At 37.8% G+C, this 25,894-nt stretch overlaps 1 protein-coding gene across 4 annotated transcripts in view; it reads left to right on the plus strand.

Moving 5' to 3' along the window:
* The first annotated feature begins 5,823 nt into the window (after positions 1 to 5,823).
* scalloped (TEA domain transcription factor 1 homolog scalloped) overlaps positions 5,824 to 25,894 on the plus strand; it is a 179,604-nt gene continuing 159,533 nt past the window's right edge. The window contains exons 1-2 of one of the 4 annotated variants that reach the window (XM_043413384.1): positions 7,724 to 9,081; positions 9,151 to 9,306. In XM_043413384.1, coding sequence (XP_043269319.1) covers positions 9,282 to 9,306 — 25 coding nt within the window. In that variant the 5' untranslated portion in view covers positions 7,724 to 9,081; positions 9,151 to 9,281. Of the gene's footprint in view, positions 5,991 to 7,723; positions 9,307 to 25,894 lie in introns of those variants that run through there. The other 3 variants (XM_043413386.1, XM_043413388.1, XM_043413385.1) reach the window with 3 other exon arrangements.

The raw sequence follows: 25,894 nt of genomic DNA on the forward strand, positions 1-25,894 counted from the left end.
TCCTACGGGAAAATGTAGACACAAAACTCGAATTACATTGTTTTCTCAATTACGCTAAATAAGACAGTGGGAGATTGTGTTTATTCCATTTTTGCCATAAAATTACAATAATGAACATTGGCGCTTCAGAATGTAAGAGCTTCAAATAAATTGTTCGTCGTCTTCAGCCTAAGGTATAATGGAATTATAATGAAGGCAATAAAATTTAAATAACAGTTCTAATGAGATTAAATGACAAGTGATTAATAATAATAGGATAAAATTGAGTTTATAGGGTGAGCTTATAAAATGGAAAAAAAAGTTTAGTAATTGAAGTGTCTCATTAAAATCAGCTGCATGGGCACAGTATAAAAGCTATAGGAAATAGAGAATAAAAAACGAAGTTGTACGAGAGTTCGGTACTTGATGGCTCGATGGAACGCATTATAAGCAAATGTTTGACGAAAATTGAAGTGTCTGACCGCACTGGGGGCAATATCGACTGTGTTCGACGGTTGTTTGTTCCAAGCGGCAACGATACGCTTGATTAGTCCAATTAAAACGATCGATGAAACAATGTGAGGCTTCCACGAAAATAATAGAAAAGGTTTGTGGGGCGTTAGAACTCGATGGAGCTCGCAATGCCACTTGTTCTTTCCAATATGCGCTAAAAGCCGAAAATTTTCTCGGAGGAACTATGGAAAATCTTCCAGGAAAACAATTGTGCTGTGGAGAGATATAACGAAATTGACGTTTGCTATTCGATAATAGCTTGCTTGTTACTGCTGGTGCAATACATATTCGTTCGTTCTTTCGTTTCCTAGAAATGAAAGAAAAAATAAAATTACAAATCCTTCAAAGTATCCTACCCTTTTTCGTAACTTGATCCCATTTTTCCCTCGGCAAATCGCACACCTGTGAAGGCCGCTTTGATTTTCAGTAAGGCGAAGAATTGCCAATCCGTTCATTCGTTCTCAGTAAAAAGATGGAACAAAGGTGTATCACATATAATGCACACTGAATTTAACAATTACATTGTATAACACATACATATGGGGCATTTCACGCCAAATCAGCCACTTTTTGACCCGACGCCCTTCGATATCATCGAATTTTTTTCTTCTATTTTTACATCATGTGAGAAACTTTCTGAAATTAAAAAAAAAAAATTTTTGCCCACCCGTTTGCGCGTAATTTGTTTAATTAAAAACTCACTATACCGATATTAAAATGCTCATAATTTTTGCTGAAATGCACCTAATGTTTTGAGACACCCAAAAAACGATATCTAAGAATAAACTTTCAACTGGCCGACAAATAGAGTGAACACAGAAAAAAATGCTAAACTACGATCTTACAAAGAGATTTGAAAAAAAAAATGATCTTGTGTGTGGTAAAAAAATTTGTCATATCCCATAATTGAATCACTAGAGGGCAGGTCTAGTCGAATATCGAAAACGCGGCAAAGCTTAGAATGAAAAAAAATCTTTATGGAATTAATTGTTCATTAATGACATTTAGTCGTGAATAAAAGTGAATAAATTACGAAAAAAACGAATTGGAAAGTTTGAATAATCATGAAATTGAATAGTGCAAATCAGTTTCGAGTAAAAATTCAACAACAAAAATGTGAAAATTCAAAAAAAAAATAAAACAAAATATTTTGCCACGATGAAACCGGCGGCTAAAATTCTTAAATTTATCAGTTTTTTTTAAAAAAAAAAACCAAAATAGGTAATCCGCTTGAAAACAAATATTTTTTGCTTTAAATTAAAAAAAAAAAAAACATGCAAGACAATCGTTGTTCTGCTTGTTGTGTCGTTTTTTCAAAAGTACTTTCAAAAACGAAAAAAAAAAAACAAAAAAATCGTATTAGGTGCATTTTTGCAAGAATTATGTGCATTTGAATATCGGCATATAGTGAGTTTTTAATGAAAGAAATTACGCACAAACGAACGAGCAAAAAAAATTCTAAAAAATTTGAGAACGTTTTTCACATAATATAAAAATAGAAGAAAAAAAATTTAATGATATCGCAGGGGGTCGGGTCTAAAGGTGGCCAATTTGGCGTGTAATGCCCCATATATACTTGAGATCGCACGGTTTAGCCAATTTTCTTCGCATAAGAACTTGAAATTTCTTCGCCGTCTTTCGTTGCTGTATGAGAGTCTCGAGCCTCAAGTGGGGAGGGTGTCGATGAACCTGCACCGGTTTCCCAGTATTGCGGACATCACATGCGACATCGGCGCATTGAATGCAAAACGCTACAATCGCATAATTCGACAATACCTTTGACCAGAATTCAAATAAAAAGTCGATCGAGACAAATACATGCTTCAAAAATCGTAATCTTCTTGATTAACATATATAACTTCCAATGCTTTTCTCCGAAGTTGTAATTGAGAAATAATGACTTGCTGAACGACAAAAATAATGTTTGATGGCTTTATTGTTTATAAAATCAATACTTTCTTTATTCATCAATCATTCGATCGTTGAAACAACGCAAAACGAGATATGCATTAACAATTTTTCAATACCCATCATCACTTTTCATGCAAATTTTTCAGTCCATTTAACGATTTAGTTTTATTTTATTTATTTATTTTTTTTTTCATTAATCTCAAATTTCCATGGAAAATTAAAAGGTAAAACCTTAACCCATTTTATTCCAATAATCATCGCACTTTCTTCAAATTGTATAGACACGCCGTAACGGCTATTTTTTCAAACTAGCAAAATGTTTGGGACGTCGAAATCCCCAAAGAAAAGTTATAACGACGAGCGATGCTAGCAAAACAACCCTGACGATGCTTTGCAACTTTAGTTCACAACCCCGTACGCATTATGCTCTTACAGCCTTCATCAACGTGCCAGTGAACAGTGTTTACATGTATACACACATATATAAATGAGTATATTTATATATTACTGCACTGTGCTTCTCGAGAAACGAGGTTTTCTCGGCGTCTCACTCCTCTCTCTCCCTCTCTCTGTTGGTTGGCGTATACATACGAAATTGCAATTAAACTAACGACTTAGTTCGCTGGAAAGCCACAAAGCGTATTGCGAAACCCGGGGAATAGGGATCGAGCGTTAACTTTAATTAAGTAATATCACGCTACGAAATCGGGCACGACCATTCCAGAGGCCACGCGCGGAGTCTTATTCTCTCTCCCTCGCTCCTGTTTACGAGCGCCATCTTCGAGCAGTCAGTGGAAATGTGTACTAATGGATATGCGAGTTTCCATAGGCATAGGACACCACGCAAGGGTTATATAGACGCAATAGCCTGCTCGTCTACTAACTGTAATTATCCCTGTTCAGTGTGTTGCTGATGCAAATAAGAAAGCGACAAAGCTTGCCACTGTAACGGCAGAGTGCGACCCGACTAATGGTATTAACACGCCCTCTCTCTTCGACCGATGAAATTGAGAGAGCGAGAAGCAGGAAGGAAGCGAGACAGGGAGAATTCACGATAAAAGCAAATTGAGCAACTTCACATTAATTCATGGGGCTCGAAACGCTTTTTACACTTGTAAATCTTCCTAGATTTCGAAGGTGTATTTCGATCACTTTCGTTATTATTCACTCGAAAATTGCGTGATCTTCGGGCCCGAATCACGCCAATTGTTCGACACGATTCTGCATTTAGTTGATTTTTTTCTAACGATGTTTATTTCAATCACCCCACAATTCTTGTTAACGAATCATAAAAATTTTATTTCCCAATATAATTAAGGGTTCGAATAATCTTCAAAGGAACATGGAAAATCATTTTTCACTCGTGTATACATATACGATTTGGGGTTGTAGCCGGTAAACTGCGTCGCATAATATGTTGCTTTGTTAGCTTGATGGATGATCCTCTTAGTTTCCGACACACGACTCGCGGTGCAGGTAGTAAGAAAAAGTTTCGAATCAAAATGCACACTCGTAACGTAAACCATGCGGCGTGAATACCTTTTGTTAATACTTATATGCTCTAGTTTTAATCTGGTCATATGTAGACCCTCCAAAGCTCCAAATAGCCCCGTGTGAAAACCCCTTTTCTTTTATATACGAAAAATATATATTAACTTGCTCTTCGGTGTGGCTAATTGTCTTTTCAAGGTCGAGTTTAAAGATCCATGTACAGGAGGGTACAAATTCATTATTTTCTTTTATCATATCTCCGGATCAAATTGCAAAAATTTGATGAAATAGTGAGTAGCCAGTTTCGAATATATATTGATTTTATTATGGAATTTGCTAGAATTGATTTGAAAGAATTCGCCTTTACTTAGATCAAGCTTTAAATCAGAATGCTTTCTTGCGTTTCTTCAGTCTTCAGGAATATTCATCTCAGTGTACGATTAAAAAAGGTTCGATTATTAATATATTGTTTGCGCACGTATATTTATAATGGAGATAATATGAGTTGGATGTCGACTGCGGTCTATTACTTTGAACTTGAAGTCATTAGACGATTTACCTCACTTCGAAATTGACAGCTTTCTCTCGCCCTTAATCGTATTTAAGTTAATGCGTATTTACGAAACCGTTCATTTAGCGACTTGGACAAGTTTCATGCCTTTCTACCAAATTATGAATTCTATTGAAACTATTGCTTTTACAGAGAACCGAAATTTGTCCAGGCACTTTATACGAATGCATTATAAACTCATTATCACAACTCGTAACAATTAAAAATAAGATATTTTTCCTTGTTCATCAAATCAAATAATTTTAATTGGAATTAATTGTTGGCAAATGTAACCCTTGGGAGATGTCGCTCGGTTAGTGTTCTGCTTGAGACATTTTTCCAAGTTCTATCATTAACAATTCCTTTGAACATTTGATGACTCCCCCTTTTTTTTTATCATCATTACGGATTCCTTACAATTTTTCACATCCATGAGGCATTTTGTACCGGACATTGAAAGATATTTAGACTATGTTTTATTGAACAGAGATGTGGTGATGATGAAATTTGCGTAAACTTCCGTGTAAATTTAACTACTTTTGGCAGCGTCGCTTGAAATTCGTTTACCTTATTCCATGCAATTTTAAAATAAAAAAATTTTTTTTTTTTTAAATAATTTGTTCGTTGTCAAGTGTTTGAGTTTGTGAAAAAATGCCTTAAGGCAATAGAAGAGATAGAAGATCAGCACGTGCATTTAAATAACAATGAGAAAATTTTATAATGAATGAAAGAAATCATGAATTATTTTCATTGCTATACCGTAAAATCGATATACACTCATGAATTCTGTAGAACAATATAATCAATAATAACTTCAACCTCCATTCCGGTATTGCGATCGTTTTAAATCGTCCGTTTATGCAAATACAAACGAAAGTGGCGGAGTACACCTGAAATCTTTTGTCGGCTGAAAATCAACAAGTGCGACGGTGTTTGAAACGAAACGAAACGGTGGTTGGATATGTGGCGAAGAGTTTCGTATAGTGGTACAAGAGAGCTCTCTTGTGTTCTCCCTCTCTTACTCGATCTCTTTGTGGAGAAAATGAGCGAGCAAGAGAGTAAAGAGAGAGAGAGAGAGAGAGAGGACTAGTAAAGAACGAAATAAGCTAACCCTTCGTACGAGTTGCCCCTGCCGGCTTGAGATGACCGTGTGCGGGTTGGTGCGGGTGTGCGTTGATCTCAAGGGAGGGAAAGAAACGAGCGTGAAAGTGGGAGAGAGACCAGACTATGGGAAAAGAGGTGGGAGGAATTGATCACGCGGTATTACGAGGGAAGGAGAGATGGCTAGCGTAGTGGGGAGCTCGGCCGGTTACGTCAACGTTCGGCTGGCCTCGGTTTCTGGTTTCTCCCGCGGCCGCTCGGTGTCAGCGTGTGCGCAGACCGGCTGCGCAGCAGGCGTGTGCGTTGTCTAGATTCTTTGTGCCATTCCTGGCATACCAAAAACAGAGTAACTCTCCTCTCTCATATTTACGGACCCCGTTGTGTGTAAACGTACGAAAATTTTCGTGTTAACCGGCCTCTCTTAACCACGTCAGCTCGCTCAGTGGTAAGTACAATAATATTTTATTCAAATAAAAACATGAAGCACAACATCTCTATCGATAATCAGTGTAATCGTTGATCCCCAGTGTGCGTTCGGGATAAAAAAAGCAGGTGTGAGTGTAAGAGTGCGCGTGTATATGTGTGTGTCTTGTGTTTTTCGCGTCGTACGTACAGAGATTGTAACAGACGGTGAAGGCAACCCCGGTACTGCGTCGAGGTTTCTACGGAAGAGAATCTCTACGTTTTTTAAATATCATGTTGCTGCCTCGAAAAATGATCTTTCTCGTAAAACACCTCTCACGACGTTGTTACCAGTGGATTTGGTTCCGTGCGCGACTTTAGTGATGCTACCTTCTATCCCTCATATCAATTTCCCGGTAAAAACTCAAAAAATTCTACAAAATGAGCAAAAAACATAGAGACTCTTGAGCGCAGGTCACGCTTGCCACGATCATTCCACAACGTAATTGTCAATTTATCTTTGATCTCGATAAATTTGATAAACATCAATTTTATCAGTTTTTTTATACTCGACAGGTAACGCTGAAAAAAAAAATAAAGCGCGAGACAATAAAAAAGAAAAGTAAACGAGTTAGAAATACAGAATAAATTTACACCAGTTGATGAAGTAGAGAGTGGTTGAGCTAAGTTCGGCGGTGCTGTCTCGGAGCGTGTGAGTGTGCTGCTGCTTTTCGTGTGCCATGTTACCGACGGTAGGAGGGGAAGGGAAGGGGGTTGACGTTACACCGTGTGTTGAGTAGCTGTATGTGCTTCTCCTGTCGCTTGAGTCGAAGATATCTCTCTCTCTCTCTCTCTCTCTCTCTCTCTCTCTCTCTCTCTTCCTTTCTCTCATTCCTTCTATCCGTTTCTGTCGCGGGTTGTTTCTCTCAGTCTCACGCGCTGCAGAACGAGCGACTACCAAGTACCAAGGCCCCATGTTTCTCTTCGCCTGGGCGACTCGCTCGCGTATACACAACCTGGTGGGTGCGCGCGCGAGAGTCAAGGGTCGACTCGAGCCGGCAACATCGTTCGCGATCGCTGTCGACTTCATTTCTTCGCGTCCCGAACGTCCTGACGTCGTATTGTCTACGATACCACAACCGCGAAGGCACTCGTAGTAGTACAACGTCGGAAACAATACATTTTATTTTTTCACCTGTACGATAATCACACACACGCACACGTGCACGCACACACGCGCGCGCGTGTCCGCATTGATAATCGACTAACTCGTACAAATTTTTTCATATGATCGTTTATGCAAAAAAGAAAAAAAACGTAATCGCTATTTCTCAACAAATTACGCGACAATCCGCCATCGTGATCTCAATTTTGGTACCGTGAAGCCTTTTTGTCCCCTCCCCCGTCCCCGTTCGCTCCGACCAACACTTTCCGTGAACCCCCCCGTTGGACCAGTAAATCCCGCGCTCTCCCGTTTTACGCGCGAGACTCGATTCTAGCTCTATATCGCACATGCGTACTTCTCGCTCGTGCCGGCTCACACGTTTCATTATTATTAATCGCTCTTTCCCTTCTACCCCACCATCTCTCTCACCCTATCTCTTTATCTAGTGCATAAGTTCCGATCACCGGCTGTGTGCATTCTTTCGACTTCCGAGATCACGCTCTTTATAAAGTCAGACTGTTACTGCGTGCTCTCTCTCTCTCTCTCTTTTTCTTTCTCTCTGTTGCTTTCTGCCTATCTCACTGTTGATTTCAGCGGGGTGATAATATATGGTGAATTATTGATCCGCACGGAGTGTGCGGCGAAAATGGGAGTACGCTCACTTGCATCGTGACGATACTTATTGTATATAACTCACTCATCAAGAGCCATAGGTCGTTCCAAAACGCAACTCCATTTATTTTTTTCATCTCTCTCTTTCTTCGTCCTTCTCTTGATATTTGACGGTAGAGTTTTGACGAGTAGTGAGCGAGCCAGAACAGAACGCGCTTGAGGGAGAGAGCGAGTCGCTCGCGCGCGCGTGCGTGTCTGTGTGTGTTCCCGAACGTCTGTATACACTGCGACGATTTCTACCTACTACCCGGCGACACTTACGCGAGGACGCTGCTACCGGTTGGATAGAGAAGCAACAGCCCGAGTTTTTTTCTCCCTCGCTCCCTAGTAAACGAGAAACACGAGAGCACGCGCGGTTCTTTCGATCTCCGGTAAAAAATAAGAGAAAAAACCAAAAACCTATACTTGGCTTTTCTGCCATTTTTTTTTCTCCTTTACATCGTGTCAGTGTACTCACGCAGTTTGTGAAGAGCGAAATAAGTCGCGCGCGCGGTTACTGTTTAAAAAGAAGTGGAGGCGAAAACGGCGGTAGCAACGCTACCGGCGTTACGTCGAATGGTGCGTGTGTGCTCTACAACATTTTTCACAGAACTGTCATTCGATGGTTCTGTTTTATGAGGGGAAAAAATGAAATAATTCAAGTACGGTGCGCGGCAAATTTGAATTTTTTCGGATTCATCTCAAATTACCGCCGGTCGTACGAGACGACGCCATTTTGTTGCGTGTTTTAAAACAATTCTCTGTCCTGCAGTTGTTATATCTTTCCTGTTATCGTTACTGATTCTCTTCGTGTATATAAAATTTGTTTTACGATTGCTAAACAATCGTATTTATTTAATAAAAATTATTTATTTAGTGTTAATCGCTACGTAATTTTATTGGTCAATTTTTGTAATCATTTTCGAAATGTTGCGACCTTCCGCGCGACGTAAACGTCTTGAATGATGATCCCTGTCACAGATACATCGTTATCGATCATCCAGCTGTGTTAGTTAACCCACGATCACGACGATTGCGAATTTGTGAATTCCAGGTGAAACGAAAAATCAAATAAAACATTTTTTACCAACGAAAAGTAATTTAAATTTATAAATGTTTAATAAAGTTATTCAAGTGTTGAAAAAGTGTGCGACTAGAAATTAACCCAGGAATTGAAAAAAAAAATAAAAAAAAAATAAAAATACCAAAGGGAGCGAGCAATTTGCACTAGCGTGTACTGTGCGTAGAAAAAGTGATTGTTGTCTCTTTATTGGAGTAATTGTTTGCGGTCTTTGCGTCGCGTATACATTCGATTGGGGTAAATACGAACAGAAGAGTGAAGGTCTTCAACAGCTTTCCTTTATCGATTTTTTGTTGTCTATTTTAGTTGACAGATATACAACTACGAAAAAATCGACAATCACACGGAAGATCTTGATTGATTTTTTCTTCAGTATTGTGGAATTCACGTGAATTAAAAAACGCGGGAAAGCCAGATCTACAAAGCCTCAGACTTGGATGGATACTGTGCATTATTTTTGGAGTGAGTCTTTGAAAAATAGTAATAAACCCTATCATCATTCGAAAGTCAGACTTCCTCCATATAAATTATTAAATTGAACACAAGCGATCGTATAAAAATGTTTTCCGATGATTTTTTCATTCGGTGGATGTTTCGACGATAATTAATCAATGAAACGTGAAATCATTCACTCGAAAAGCGAGGCAGGTTGGGAATGAAATAAAAAATCATAAACGACGTCGAAAAAGCGTGACTGAGTCGAAAAACTGGTTCTCCGTTGCAACAGCTATGACTAATTGTGCTTTTAGTAAACGTCCGACAGATTATGCATTTGTGTGTATAGATAATGTATATATTAGGGCGCGCAATTATATCAGTAGGAAAGGTCTCGTTTTCCGGGTTTATAAAACCTTCGATTAGCATAATCTTTTTGTCGTCGACGTCCTGAGGGTCGTTCGGAAGAGGCGAAATGTTGAGCGGTAAGAGGCAATGCAGGAGGTGGCGGGGGGGGGGGGGGGGGGAAGAGAAGTTGCTGAGCGTATTATTCACATCTCGAGAGAGCGAGCAAAATGTAGCTGTCGAACAATCACAATTCTGTGTACAAACGGTCACAAATATGGGCTACCTCGAGCTAACTTGACCTATACGTTTGACATATTCTCGTCAATATTCAAGTTAAAATATCAATTTTATCTTGTTTCCTCCGTATTTCTTACATATTCATAGAGGAACGAAAGTTTTTATTCAAGCCCACAACAAAAAAATCGTTTTTTCGTATTTTATATCGAATTTAAATCCGAAATTCGTAATCTGTGAAAAATAATGGTCGGGGTGTTAAAATAAAAATGTCTATAAATACATGAATTAAAAAAATGACAAATATATATTTTCTTTTGTGGCGATTTGCAAAAATTCTGACACCAAAAAATACATGCAGTTGAAAAAAAGTCCGGTCATTATGTTCCGCACAAATTCGTCGTTTTTATAATATTTCAATATTTACTAACCATTGTTCTGAAATTTTCAAGCATCATTTGATATTGAAATACTTTTATCGTACAGAGATTTTAGATGATGTAAATAATGGCGAAATTCATAAGCAGCAACTGTTATTAATTCGCTGGATTTGAACGAGGGAGTTTTCGATAGTATTCCCAACGCATAGGTTGTTCCCTTGTGAAAGGGGGCTTACGAAAAAAGTAGAAATTTATACTGCCTACAGCCATTTTATCTTACACCGTGAAATTCACACATGATACCAGTTTCTCAATCGAATGGTAAATAATAATCATTGAAAAATTGCATAGCCTGTATAAGCGGGTGTGCGTTTAGCCGTTCGCTCTTTTCGCGTACCAGGTTTAGCTAAACTTTGATTAAACGCGAACGTGTGTCTTACCTTTTTGATGTCAAACCAATAACTGTGCGTCACCAAACTGTCGAACTCCTCCCCTCCATCCTGCCGACATTGAATACAACGAGCAACGTAGCAGATACAAAGAGTTGTACACAGCTAATTAATAAACACATTGTGCTCGCGACATCTTTTTGAAATTTAAGATGGAAGTCAATTTCGTTCCAAATTCATGCGCATGCGCATATGCGTGTTAGGTTTTGTATGTCGTTTAAGGAAGTTGAAGCGATATATATAGGACATCATACGAAAAATACATTAGATTTTATTATTCCAAAATAATGAATTGAAAATTTATGTGAATCTTCTTGAATAGCGCTTAGTTATGTGTGAAAAATTTGAAGAGGTTTCACCGCGTAGTAATCGAGATTCATTGTCGAAAATGACAAGGTTAAACATGGGCTCTTATGGAAGCTTTCAAAAAATTGCAAACTTCAACAATAAATTTCTCAATTTCACGACGGTCAATCATCGGCATATCCCGCCAGAAGTTTAATACTGTCTTAAGTTTTCTGTTTAAAAAATTTTAATGTGCAAAGTTGGAAAATAGTTTTAACATAAGATACGCTTCAACCTCCTTAACGTAAAGTAAACGTCTTTTGTACGTATATATATATATATATATATACGATAGTTTCTTGGCTACAGTGAAAAAAAATTGGCGTTGTTCTTATTCATTTACATGTTACGAATTTTCAACATCGTTGTAACCAATAGATGCATTGTTTTAGACAAGTTTTGAAACTAACAATGAAAACGGCAATCGTCACAATCCCGACCACCAAACATTTTCATGTCTCTAGGACGTTTCTTTACTCAATTTATCTCTTTTTTCCTTATTCTCAAACTTTACAACGAGAAACAAAATCTCGTTCAAACTACAGATCGCGAATAAGAAAGTTAGAAAAAACTGATTCCGCAAAAAATAATTACATTGTTCAAAAACTCTGAATTTTCAATTCCATTGAAAATTCGAATAATCTGTTGACACATCCTGCTCAAGCGTTATTATCAACTTCATTGTTTTTCGCACGTTCAACATTTATCGAACTATCAAAAAAGTACATGTTCGAGTTGGAAAGAAACCTTATTTTTGCCCGCTCCCGCCGTTTTTCGCATACCGGACTACACGTGCCATCTACACTTGAGTGAAAAACACTTGATACATAAATTACGTCCAAGTGTATTTTCGTACACGCGATATTTATGTTAATATCATTCTTTATTGTTTGCTCTCACGAATATGTATATACCGAATGATTCACTCACTCTGTAATGCTTATTAATAGTCGATACACCTGTGTCGGTTCGTTATTACAATCATTCCTTTCGAAGCCTCATCATTTCGGAAATTCCTTTATTATTGTACGGAAAAAAATATTAGTCGATCTTTGCTATAGTTTTTCTATTCAGCAAATAATTAGTTTTATTGGTAAAATTTAATCACTAAAATTTTATTGATAGCATGTGGCAGGCTTTCGTTTTATTTTAACAAATTAGGAGAACATTAATCATGAAATAATTCGGGTGGGGATCAAATGTTGGAATGATTAAAATTTCGAACAGCTAAAATCTCGAGTTTATAAACTTCGAATGATAATATGGATACAGATAGATTCGACTGGAGCTTTGAATGCCGAAAATAAATATAAAGCAGAAACTGCAAGGTTCGAGGTACGTTTACATCGAAAATAGAATGTAACAATCGCCCATAGGACGCTGACTAAAATATCGATTTTTCGAAAATTCGACTATCACTCTTTCGATTTATAAATTACTACAGTCAGCGATACTGTGAAAATTCACAATTTTGAAAATATAATAACGAAAGACCAAATGTTACTGAGGTTGAAATACTGAAACACCAAAAAGTCGAACAATCAAAATAGCGAAACGCTAGAAAGTCGATCGATCAAAATAAAGAAATGCAGTGGAGTTCCAAATACACGCGTCTCACTCACTCACTTACTCAGTGACCGGTGATCTCCAATTTGAAACATCGCCATTTTGACTTTAGCCTTTTCGAGCTGTCGCTGTTCTGCATATCTAAGTTTTACAGGCTTGAAAAATTTACTTTCGATTTTTTGCTACTCTATATTCTGGTCTGTCTGTAAAACAATTACTCTCCATTTTGAATTCGAAAATATGAACTTTTGACATTCAGATAGTCTGTTAAAATTGCATTCGAAATGAAAACTATTGAAATATATATTTTTGGGTAAATACGAATTCAAAGAAGGAATTTTTGATTAAACACGCAATCTGCTGAATAGTCGATCGGGAATAAGAATTTCGATTTACTTATTTTTCTCTAAACTGATATCACAACTTTAAAAATTTCGAAATATCGACCGTTCTACAATTCAGTTATTCGACATATTGAACCCCACCCAAATAATTCATGTTTTATCGTGTCATCGGTTAGTCGAAAAATTCCGATTGACAATAATGATTCGCAACTTTCAATCCTAACAGTTATTGGTAAAAACGCTTTTCCCACACTCACGTGACTCACATAAAAAAATTATTCTGATTTTACGCTTGCTCGCCAGGTGTTCTATTTATTTCTCGATTGGAATTCTTCCTGTCGATAAAATGTTCCCACTCGTTGCAACATTCTCATGACTGTGCTTAAGTTTAACAAAAATGACAGCCTACGCTATACGGTAAATTTCTTCTCACCTCTCAACTAAATCATTTTGCAATTGTAAATTATGAGCATTTTTTTTTTGAAATAGTAGAGAACACGTTGGGGCAAAAAACACTTTCCCTAAAGTTAATAACAATGATTTAAAATTATTGTCAAAAATTTACGTTCCTCAGTCGATGAAATTTTCATCTCGACATGAAGTAATTTAATTATGCTTCATTAATCCAGTGTCTTATATATCAAATATTTTTTAAGTTCGTCGGAAATTTAAAAGCAAGGAAAACCCACTGTGGAGATTTTTTTTTAAGAATCTATATATAGAGAGAGAAACGAGATTTCCGGCTATCGATAAGTCATCGATCCAAGAATAATCTCGCTCTTTCGTTCACTTGACCAGGTTGGCCAGGCTGACTTTGTCCTTCTGGTTATAGTATTACAAAACTCGGGCTCTCTCTCTTTCTCTCTCTTTTTTGTCCTGCTCTTTTTCTCATTTCGATACTTGAGAATCTCTCTACTCAATGTGCTTCGTTGAATGATTCTATCACAACTTTTATTCTATTTGTAGTCATTTCCCAATCTTCGTTATCGTTGTTGCAACTGTACGGGCTAACACGTGTCTATTTTATTCTGGGATCGGTTATCTCCAATAAAGAAGCTCCAATAAATATTCTAAATAAAATTTCGTTCAAATAATTTTTCGGGCATTCTCGCCATTCTCGTGGAAATGAGAAACAATTTCCATACATTAAAACAAGTTTTTCCATAAAAATCTAATGAATTCGATTACATCGTATGATTCAAATCATTTTTATAGTTTGATAAAACAACGATATTACGTTTCTCACGAGAATGTAAAGATAATTTCAAATTTTCACCCAAATCACTTACACTTATTCGAAAAATTTTGATACATACGTATAAACGTATTATCAATGTGAACAGTTAATTCAAAGTTGACAAAAATGGGCGGTGATTTAAATCCTAGTTTCTTATGGAAATATCAGTTATAGTAATTTCCACAAAATTATAAAAAGTTGAAAAATTGAGAAGCTCTACTCTGAGCGTTTTATTGGAAGAAAAATCGGAAAATTGTTTTTGATATAGAAAAATGAATGTATTACAGGAGACGAGGTCTGTAGACATAGTTAGTGTTCATTAAAATCGGTTTCGATACAAATTTTATTGAATCTTGATTCTTTTTTCATTAATTTTTGACACAAAATTGAAAGATATAACAGCAAATATTCGAGTATCCATGTTTTTGAGAACTTGTGAAATCTAGTTATTATTTTCCTGAGATGTGATTTATTTGTATAAACTTCGATTGGATTATTATCATCATAAATTCAGTATAAATTGCGAATTTCTCATCTCTATTTGCTCCAAGAAATAAATAGTGGATTAATGTTCAGTCAGACACCTGTTCGATAAAATTTAGTCGACTACCCCAGGGCCAAGGGTTCGCGATTTCTGCTTGTCCTCTCTCGAAATTCTTGACGAGACGAACTTACACTCACGTGATTAAAATAATCATTCTATTTCAAGATCCATAGGGAGGGGGAACGAGAAAGAGAGAAAGAGAGTTCCGTTGACGAGAATTCGCGAGCCGTGTAGAATTTGTGTTGGTGGTTTCTTTCCTGCGACCGAAAGATCGAATCGGCTCGGATTTTTTAATATCCGTTTCATTGAATGTGATCTTTTGGTAAACGATTCACGAGGAAAATTAAGTTAATTATGAGTTTCCCGTATCCACTGTAATTGTTATATATTGAACATTTCTAATGATTTTGGAATTCATTAAATTCCAAAAAGCTCCGTTCAGGTATAACAATAGATTGTACAACCAAATTATAATTTAATCGAAAATTTAGTAATTGAACGCATCAGACAGACTTAAAGTATGAATTAAATTTAGCTGTTTATACGAAATTGTTGATTTTTATACAAATCTTGCTCAGTTCCTCTGTACTTTCCTATTTTCGAACGATTTTTTCGATTTAACGTGGGGAGGATCGTAAATCGGGTTTCCCAGTGATAGGAAACAATTCGTAACTTTGAAGTAAATTCTATGACTCATTTACTGGAAGTTCAATATTGAGATATAAAAAAATAATGGACTGCACGTACACATTTGGGCGCATTCAACATTTTTTGTATTCATTTTATGATCTTCATGATTCTTCGTTCCGCAACCTTCGTTTTCATGGATATTCCGACTGAGGATCGTATCTCACTCGGTGTGACAGTTCCTAGACTCATTAAGACCGCCCTTCTTCACGATATAAATAGGCGCCATGAGTTTGGCGTGTGCGAGACTCCTCAAAATCTCCTTCCCCCTTTACTATCGGTCTCGCTCGCTCCTTATGTCTTCGGTATAACCTCTGTTTGTACTTAACGAAAAAGAAGAAAAAGGAAGGAGGACAAACTGTAGAATGTTGCGTGGTCCGCAGCGCCAATGCGGTTAGAAAAATTAAGCTTTTTTGTTGCTCACAACTTTCTCTTTAGTTTCGTTAACCCTCTTCTCTCTCATCAACCACTACATACTGACTTTGACTGCTTTTTTTTTGTATTATCTTCTCTCCCTTTCTCTCGTTTGCTCTCCGCTTGTCCGTCTGTTTGTTTTCCTTTTAGTCTCCCTAATCTTCTTTCTCTCGCTCTCTTTTCCCCTGTTCATTTCGATGTTTCTCACTTTCTCTGGTCTCTTCCTTAGTTATTCTTCTTGTTTCCCCTGTCTTAATCTAGCTTGGATCATCATGCTTTACTATTTTTTGTAGACACGTGCCAAATTGTCGTCTTGGTCGTCGTCGTCGTCGTCGGCGTAGTCGTCGTCGTCGTCGTATTTGGGCGCGAAAACATCGCCGACTAAATTTACGGCTTGCCAAACGACTTCAGCTCTTAGAGCTTACGCATCAAATCCTAACTATCTTTCGTTTGGTTATCAAAAGTATAGGATTTTCAAGATATGCTTAAAGATTTATTTTTATTTAACGGGATCGATGGAGAATAGAAGGAAATACAACTGTCAATTAGCAAATCGAACAATAACTGAACGCTATTTTTCATGAGGTACGCTGCTAGCCTCTCGAGTTTTCTCTTTTTGTTTTTTCTCAGCGCAGTAATGGCTCATACGTTCACACATATACGCACACACACGCATTCTTTTGATTTATCTTGAGATCCTATACTCGGCCTTCCTGCTCATGCACATTCGCCCTCGGTAGGTAAATCCTCCGTGACATCTTCTCCGTCAGTATCTAATGTATTTGGACTAGGGTTTCAGAAAATCAGCTGCAGTTGATGTCCGTCGTGGACCCTCATGATCACCTGTCTTTTGCATGAAGTATCTATCGTTGCGCAAAACCTTCGAAATCTCATAAGGTCCAAGATACTTCGCCGCGAACTTCAATTTTGGCCCTTGCTACATTCTTTTGATGGCGACAATATCTCTCTCGCGATAAACTCGTGCCTTTTTACGTTTTCGGTTAAACCCTCGTTGGTTCTCTTCTTGAATTCGTTGGAGACGATCCTTATTTGCGTGTTCTCGAATTTCATCGCGCTCTTCCTGAAACGTTGTCACGAATTCTTGCTCCACTAATTCGCGCAATAATTCGTTATCTTGAAAACGTGTTGTTGTCTCAAACATCATCTGGAAGGGTGCGGTTCCAATGTTACGGTGGAACGTCGTATTCAAAATGACGCTGAAGTTTCTAACGTTGGAGTCCAACGAAATGATCGAAAAATCGCCAATAATTCCAGTAATTCTCCTATTTTGTTCCCTGCCAAATTTGCGATTCGTAGTTTTTCAAGCTGCACCAACGATTCGTGAAATAAAAAATTGGTGAATTACAAACGTTTTTTTCGTTCATTTCACTTCAGCGTCGTGTATTCAAATACTGTTGTGCAATACTCAAATGTTTGTACCACTGCTCACTTTTCGGTGCAGTTAATTTAGTAATTAGAGGAATTAGCGTACGATTGACGCGCTTCAACTTGGTCGTTGGCCCTCGAAATCCCCGTTGTAAGAATATGTACAACCTTCTCCTGTTCGCAATATTCTTCAAACTCCTTTGTCGTAAATGCTATACCACAATCCGAGATTATGCGACGTGGGTTGCCGAAAATCACCGCTTGTTTCTTCAGTTTGTCGACCACCTTGGCTGCCATTGTTGACCTAGTTGCATACAGCCAGCACGTAAATTTCGTAAATGCATCAATTACTACGAAGATATGCTTGTAGCTCTTCTTCATCGACATCAGGGACCCAAGATGATCGATGTGCAGTGTATCGAGTGGCGTTGCTCCTTTCGCAATAGAGTTTAGATAACCTTCCTGTTTACCTTCTTTTTTTTCTGCCATTGTACAGTCCACACAGCTATGCACGACTCTCTCAATCTTCTAACGCAATTCTGGTATCCAGCAGTCTTTGTTAAGTATTGCCTCCGTCTTTGCAAGGGAGAAATGTCCTTTCCCATGTGCGCGTCTAATTATATACGCACTCAACTTTTTGGGGAGCATCAGACGGATATCACCATCTCTTCTTTAAAAAGGAGTCCTTCCCGAATCACATATACTCCTTCCTTGCCCGTTTCTCGACATCTTTGAATATTTGATGAATATCATCTTGGTCACGTTGTGCTTTCCTCAGTTGTGCTACTAGTCCATTGTCATGTTCGACGATCAGGAGACACGTCGGCAATGGATTCCTCCCTTGTTAATGCAAACGCTTGGCAATCGGCTACAATTTTGAAGGAAATACCTATTAAGTAAACGCGGAATTTTTTAAGAGATTTTACAATTGCCAACACCTCTAGTTCGCAGCTACAGTATTTTTCTCCCGTCGCACTCGTTTTTCCGTTTGCAAGGTAATTCGGGTGCCATTGACCATCATGAGGAATCTTTTGTATTAAAATCGACCCGCACTCATACATTGACGCATCAGTGTGCAGTTCTGCTTCGGCATTAATAACATTATATAAACTTGAGACCGACTCAGTACTCAGTGCTACTTTCAGATTCGTAAACGCTACATTCTCTTCTCCTTCAAATCGAAATTTAACATAATTTCTTAACAAGTTCGTCGATGGTCGCGCGATTAAAGAATATTTCGGTATAAATTTCCGGGAATAACTTATTAATTCAAGAAATGATTGGACTTGTTTTACGGTTGTCGGTTTTGGAAAATTTCGAACTGTTTTTGTTTTATGTTCAGACGATCGCACTCTACCGAGCCCTATCACGTGTCCTAAAAATTCAACTTGCCTCTTCAGAAAATTACATTTTAACCACTTGAAGATCAGTTCGACTTTGCTTGTTACCTTAAAAACACACTCAAGATTCTCTATCTCGCTTTGTTCATCTTTAGAGGAGATAATGAGATCATTTATGTAAGTTAAAATAGTACATTCGGTAATCAGTTTACGATAAACAACGTTATTGTATTTTTGAAAAATTGCAGAAGAGGTACAGAGACCAAAGGGTTACTCGGCAAAATTTGAACTGTCCGTCTGGCACGATGAACGAAGTATACTTTCTGCTCGCCTCATCTACAGAAACGTGAAAGAATCCATTTCGCAAATCTAATGTCGAAAAGACTTTGGCGTCATATAATAAGTCTGGCTGATTTTCAATGAGCGGAAGCGGATAACGGTCTTTGACCATTTTTCGATTAATCTAATCGATAATCTACACACAAGCGACCTGTGCCATCTTTCTTTCTCACCATCACGACGAGGCTTCAAAAATCAGAGTGAGATTCACGAACAATGCCCTTATTCAGCCATTCTTGAATTTGGGCGTTCACTTTCCGCTTTTCTGCTTCACTCAATCGTTTTGTTCTCTGATAGATCGGTTCTTCGTCTTTCAACGCAATCTTTATCTTTACTCCTATTTCGCAACATTTTTTCGACTTGTACGAGTGTACAAGGCTCAAGATTTTCTCCCTATTCAGATACTTCTGAATTCAAACTTCGGATACTTGGATTTCCTCTTTTCCATGTTCCTCAGTTGTATCGTTTCTCAAAAGCTTCGGTATACTCTCACATTCATTGTTTTTTGACAGTGGTATAATCTTGCACACACTTCACTCCCGAATGAGTCTCACCTCGTTCAAAAAATCAGTACCGATCAGCAAATCGTGATTTAACATATTATTTGCGACTACATACAGACAATTCTCGTACTCATTACCTTTCATTCAGTACTTTCATTCGCACGTCATACAGAATCTCATCGCTTTGTTTTTTACATTACCTACACCTTTGAAAGACATTTTCAGTATCAAAAATCGTCTCTTTATCTTGTCCACTCACACTTACGTGTTTTGCGGTCTTACTACTCGTCACACAAATATCTCATTTTTCAGCTTTTTGATTCAATTCGTTTTGCAAAACACGCCGATGTGATGTGCCCGTGTTTACCACACTAAAAGCATTTTCGTCCTAAATCTTTCGCCGGACACTTCGCATTGATGTGATCACTTGCTCCGCAATTGAAACAGTATTTAGTGTTTACTCGCTTTTTTTTATTGTCATTTTTTCCATCACCCACTTTCTTCCATTAATCGCTTTTCACTCCATTTTCACCAGAACGTTTTTGTAAACTACTTTTGTCATTTTTTCCACTTCGTTTCGTCGATTCACTCTGGTTTCACAGTGAGATAGCCTCGAACGTATGCAGTCCTTCGTCGAGAATCCGTGGATTTGCGCTGCAACTCGTAAATTCGGTTCAGGAATACCCTCAAATGATGTATTGAAGCATCTCGTCATCCTGTAGTGATATTCGATTGGTTAATATAACTTGATCATGTACGTACTCGCTGAAACTTTCACTTTCTTTCCAGACTCGATCTTCGAATCGTCGTCGCAGTGCAATTTTATCAATTCAATGACAAAACATCCCTCTCAAGAGTTCGTCCGTCGGCATTCGAATATGCTCGGTTTTCGAGTGAAAACACTCGAGCGCTTTGCCTTTTAACCTCATTATGATCAGAATCTTCATCCTGTTTTCAGGGCCGTCGAGAGCTTTGTCTACTACAATCTAAGAGGATTTTAAGAATCTGTTGAACCTTTTAAGGACGGGGATTTATAGGTTGAAATCAACCTTTTTTTATACAAAAATTGTGCATAATATCGATGATTTTTTCGAGTGGAGTGCCCGACCAAACTAGTGGTTTTTCTTGAGTGATAAAAATTTGTTTTTTTTTTTTTAAATGTTCTCTCGAAACGAAAATTCATATATCAAAAAGACATAAATTATTACGTGACCAAAGCATCGAATTATTAATAGGAAGCAAGACCTGAAATAATTCACGAGAGAGCACGCAGAACAACCCCATGCCGTGGTGATAGTGATAGATCTAACTTGTGGACAATGTGGACTGTGGACTTTGTGTTTCGAGGCGCAGCGAACAGTTAAGCTGTTATAAAGAAAAATGCTGCGCTTAATAGTGGCTTTATGAGGGTTGTAAGTTGTGAATGTATATGATATACGATTAATTACATCTTTTACATATCAGAGCAACACTTCCTATATCCGGAAAATTATTTTGTATAGTTTTGAAATATTTCAGGTTAATGTCATTTTTTTTGTAGTTTAAATCAAGAGTGAGGATATTGCTTGATTGAGAAAGTCGGAATAAAATTGAATATGTAGTAAACGGGACGGGCCCTTTACGGGAGTCCGGGCTCCCGGAATACAGCCCGCCCTCCCCTCCCCTATCGGCGGCTCTGCCTGTTTTCCCCAGATCTCGTAAGCATCGGTATTTCCGCTGAAAGGAGACAAGAGAAGAGCCACTTTTGTAATACTCGTGTGCTTTGGGAATTGAGACGCATATTCATTCGACATTTTAGGTTGATCAGTGACGCGCTCTGCACTTGACGTATCATCATTCGCCCGCGTATTTTGCATCATTTCGAGTTCTCATCGTACTAACGCCAGTTCGCGATTGAGCTCGCGATTGAGCCAGCCAGCGATGATTTCGATCATCCTTTGATTTGATATATAGCTTCCTCGTGTATTTCATCGTCGTCTTGTTCTGGACTTTCCACCGTCTTCTCATTACCTGATGTTACTAATCCCATCGATGCTAACATTTCTTTCAGCGTCTTGTTGTATACTTCGCCGTGGCCATCTTTTACTTTCTTTTGTGCTACTACGTCGATTTTCAAATAAACGTCACCAAATTCATGGGGACAGTCCTCAGCGTTACTGCCCTCGCACTCTACCCCTCACAACACAAAACTTTTTTTTTCAACCGTTTTAGAATTTTCACTTTTCTCATAAACTCGCGTTATATTCGCGTTTTATTCACGTCGCTAATTCTACACCGGCTAATTTTTCCCTCTGCTCAATCCCGGCTGAGCCCCCAATTTTATAGGATTTTCAATATATGCTGAAAGATTTATTTTTATTTAACGGGATCGATGGAGAACAGAAGGAAATACAACTGTCAATTAGCAAACCGAACAACAACTTAACGTTATTTTTCATGACGTACGCTGCCGGCTTTCCGAGTTTTCCCTTTTTTGTTTTTTCTCAGCAGTGATGGCTCATACGTTCACACATATACGCACATACACACATTCTCTTGATTTATCATGCGCTCCTACAAAAGCACAATATATATGAATTTGGCATTAGTGTACCTTTCTATTTGAAGCTTTTCCCGTTTGAATGATGAGTTTATACCCAAAGACGTCTCGTATCGTCATCGATAGATTTTATCAAAATTTAGTGGGATTAATTACTTGGTTGTTTCTCCCTCGTTGCGTTTGTTTACTTTTTCCAATCAAATCAAATTTTCATATATTTCCACATAACTGTTACATTGTAAATCAGAAAAACTCTGCTTCTAATATTGGATAGAAGGTGGTAAAAATATTCTCGTTTATCGTAAAAAAAAAATCAATTCGCTTAATCAACTAGAAATGAAAAATTAGAGAATTTTAGCCGCGAGAGTTATTCCAATTTTGCCCAAGTTTCGGTCAATTTCCATATCGTTAAGGGGAGAGGGAGCTAACGCAAACACGAGCGCTCTTACGCATATGTTTGTGGTTATAATCCACCAAGCGCACAGGCTGCTGCATCACGTTCGAGTCTGTTTGGTTGCGTATCGTTGCAACGAGTTGCGAGGACCCCAGTACATTTGAACTCTCTCCCTCTCTCCTTTTCCCTTTTGGGGAAGGGAGCGAGAGAGTGGCAAAGAAAGAAAAGGAGAGAGTCAGTTTTGGTGAGTTTGCTGCTGGGAGCTCACAAGGGTTTACGTGCCGGAAAATCAGGGGGAGTCTCTCGACGCGCCTGCACCTGGCCGATCGAAGTCCCTTTCTTGCGTGCCGTTCGCTTACATACACCAACACACGCTAGCCTCTCTTCTCTACTTCACTCAGTACACTGTGTTATATCTCACGTGGAATAATCATTATAATGATGAAAAAATAACAATAATAATGCGATACCGTGTTAGCAAAGCTCTCTGTAATCGGGAGTGAGTGCTGTACCGTGTGTGCCGAGTCAGCCATCACCTATACAACTTGATATATTCGAATACATTTTGCGCAATATCTAATAAACTCTGACTACACTTTATTCACTTTTTTACCTTTCCCTTCTTTTTCTCCCGTAACGCACGCTCTGTGCATTCCGTGCATCGCAATATTTTATTTACGTAATCGAGCTCCGAATATCGATGGTTCGTTTTCCAATCTCCATTTTTTTTTTAATGAACTGGAAAAAATATTCCGACCTATTTATGCTCTAGCTTATTTTGAAACGAGAACTCGTTCGGTATAACGAACAATGATGCAAACTTTCTGGATTGAAGGGATTTCGGACGGCTACGTTATCGTCGAATATGTTTGTCAGCAATATTGAGAACCTTTCGTCAATGGCTCTTTTTAGGAACCACACTCAGGAGTAAAGTTGGTTGTTCATCCGAAGGATTAGCATTCGATCGATTTGACAATTGAGATTTAATAAAAAATATTTATTAGAATCAGCACAAGTATATATGCGTAAATGAATAACAATACCAATTCGAACAAAACCATTGAGCATTGATAATTTGGTTGATTGACCTGTAAGAAATTTTCAGTTAAATAGGCGCATTGTTTTCCATTGAATTTTCGTCCAGTAAAATGGATTTAGTACGATGAGCAGATTTTTTTTCTAATGCCCGCTTCTTCTTGACATCATCGATATTGACGAAATCTTACACATCTGCAAGGTTAATTTGTGGTCGACTGATGTTTCGACACCGTCTTACTTTTTTACTTCGGTCATTAATAAATTTATAGTATATGAATTTGGGACGAATAACGATCAATGTTAAAAATGTTAAAAAAACACCTGTTGTTATTGGCTTGAATTATCTGATAGGCGTAACATTATGTTACGATAATTATCAATAAGCCACCGTGACGTCTGGAACTTTCTTTGTCTCTCATTTTATCGAGCAACGATCTTTTGTTTATCGGTTCTCGATTCTCTCCGTCATCGAGTTGTCTTGTTTTATTTAAACGACCAATATATTTTCCATTTTCACTTTGCTGTTGATCGGCTCATCATACAATTTATTTTCATTGTACCAGATCTTTAAAAAATAACTTCCTGAGATTCGTTTTGTGTTTAATAAACTTGATATTTGCTGAAGCTGTCTTACTAATCGGACTATAAATAGTTTTCACAACTACGCGTCGTTCCCGTTTTTGGAAACAATTTTCCTCGATCTGTGGAAAAGCGTTGACAAAACTGCACTTGATGCGACTAATGAACTTGACGTGTAAATGAAAAAGGAATAGATAAAGTATACAAGAGACAGCAATGATTCTTTTGTGCGAACTACGGACTTTTACTTGATCGAGGTAACCGTTTGTAAAGATTCTCAGTTATTCTTTATCCAAATTTGTTGTAACGCATACATGTCCATTTTCATACAAAATCTTCCGTCCTGAAATAACCTTGGCACTATTTCCTTACGTTTTATTAGTTCCGGGAGCGGGAGAGCTACTAACAATCGTCACCGAATAAAATGTAATGAAAAATCGCAACCTGCCTTCTACTCGTTTTATTTTTTTTCTCTTTCGTTTGCTCGGCGTATTCCTTATCCTTGTCTCTTCTTGTTTTCCACAGTATTGAGCAACATAATTACCAATTTCTCGCTTTATAGCATTATCTAATACTTTTAAGGCCAAAATAAATTGCTCCAAGCTCTACGTTTAAGGATATTCTTCTCTTTTTATTCACGTGTATATAATTTTTTTTTTTTAATTCTCCAAAATCCATTCATCAATTAAATATCACGAACAAAAAATCATACGGAACAAGATATTACCACGACAAAACATCATACAAAACAAAAAAAACCACGCACACAAAATATCACATGACCAAAAATAACTGACAAAATATCACGTCGATAGTATAATGGGGAGGGGGGGGGGGAACAGGCATTTATTACGAATTTATCGATGCTCAATGTCTATTTTATCATTTGATTTCAAAGAAAAATAATATCTTCGTGATATACTATCGGTGTGATATTTTGCCGTGTGATTTATAGTCATGGAACCAATTAATCGTACCAAATCGAGTTCCTACAGGTTCTAATATCATATAGCACCTTTCTGCAATTGACATTAAAAAAAATTGTATAACAAGCTTGGGTTTTTTGAAATCGTTGAATCGTTAGGATAGGTGATAGGATTATTTATTGCTGGTTCACAAATTGCGAGATCGCTTCGTAAAATCAATCGTCGTATCAACAAATATAAATGTATACATATGTATGTGCAATAAAATAATACTGAAAAACTGATTGAGAAATCGAGTTCCTAGATTTTTAAAGTGGGATTTATACGTATAGGATCATGGGCGTATTCACTATCGGAAACTATTTGTCAACGTGTTCGTTGTTGCGCAAAACTACGGCCGACGGTGAGCGGGTGCTGAAAGATAGACCGGTGGTGTTTCAATGTATATTTCGATGCTTATAAGCAACGAATTCTCTGCTATTAAAGTGTGTGTCATTTTGCTATTGTACCGACCTTGTATTATAAGAGAGCACAATTTCTCTCTGACCGGTCCACCCGCTTGCCACAATCCTCCTCTTTTACCCCCGCGCCTCACGCTCACCCTCTTGACGCTTCGAGTCTTGTCGATCATTATTATTAGAGCCAGTACACGTAACGAAGGTCTCTCGCGCTCTATATCTCTTCGTCGTGTACCAATTACTATTTTAGTGTCGAACAAAAAAATGCTCTTCAATATCCGGTTCTCAGGATATTGATGCGAAGAAAAAAATGAATAAGTTTGAAGACGAGCATTATTTTTCGTCCCGAAAATTGCATACTCACTTTTTATCATTGAAATTCCTCAATGAGCGATCCCATGCCAGAAAATTGATTTTCTTTCTCCCATTCCCTTTTAATTCATGAGGTATACTTTTACTTCCCGAAATGTTTTATTTTTATCCCAACGTGCAGCCGCCATTTCGATGACAATTAGTCATACAAGCAATTTACGACGAAGATCTCTGGAGTTAGAGAAAAGTACGT

This window comes from Venturia canescens, chromosome 2, assembly GCF_019457755.1.
Source record: "Venturia canescens isolate UGA chromosome 2, ASM1945775v1, whole genome shotgun sequence".
Classification (NCBI taxonomy): Eukaryota; Metazoa; Arthropoda; class Insecta; order Hymenoptera; family Ichneumonidae; genus Venturia; species Venturia canescens.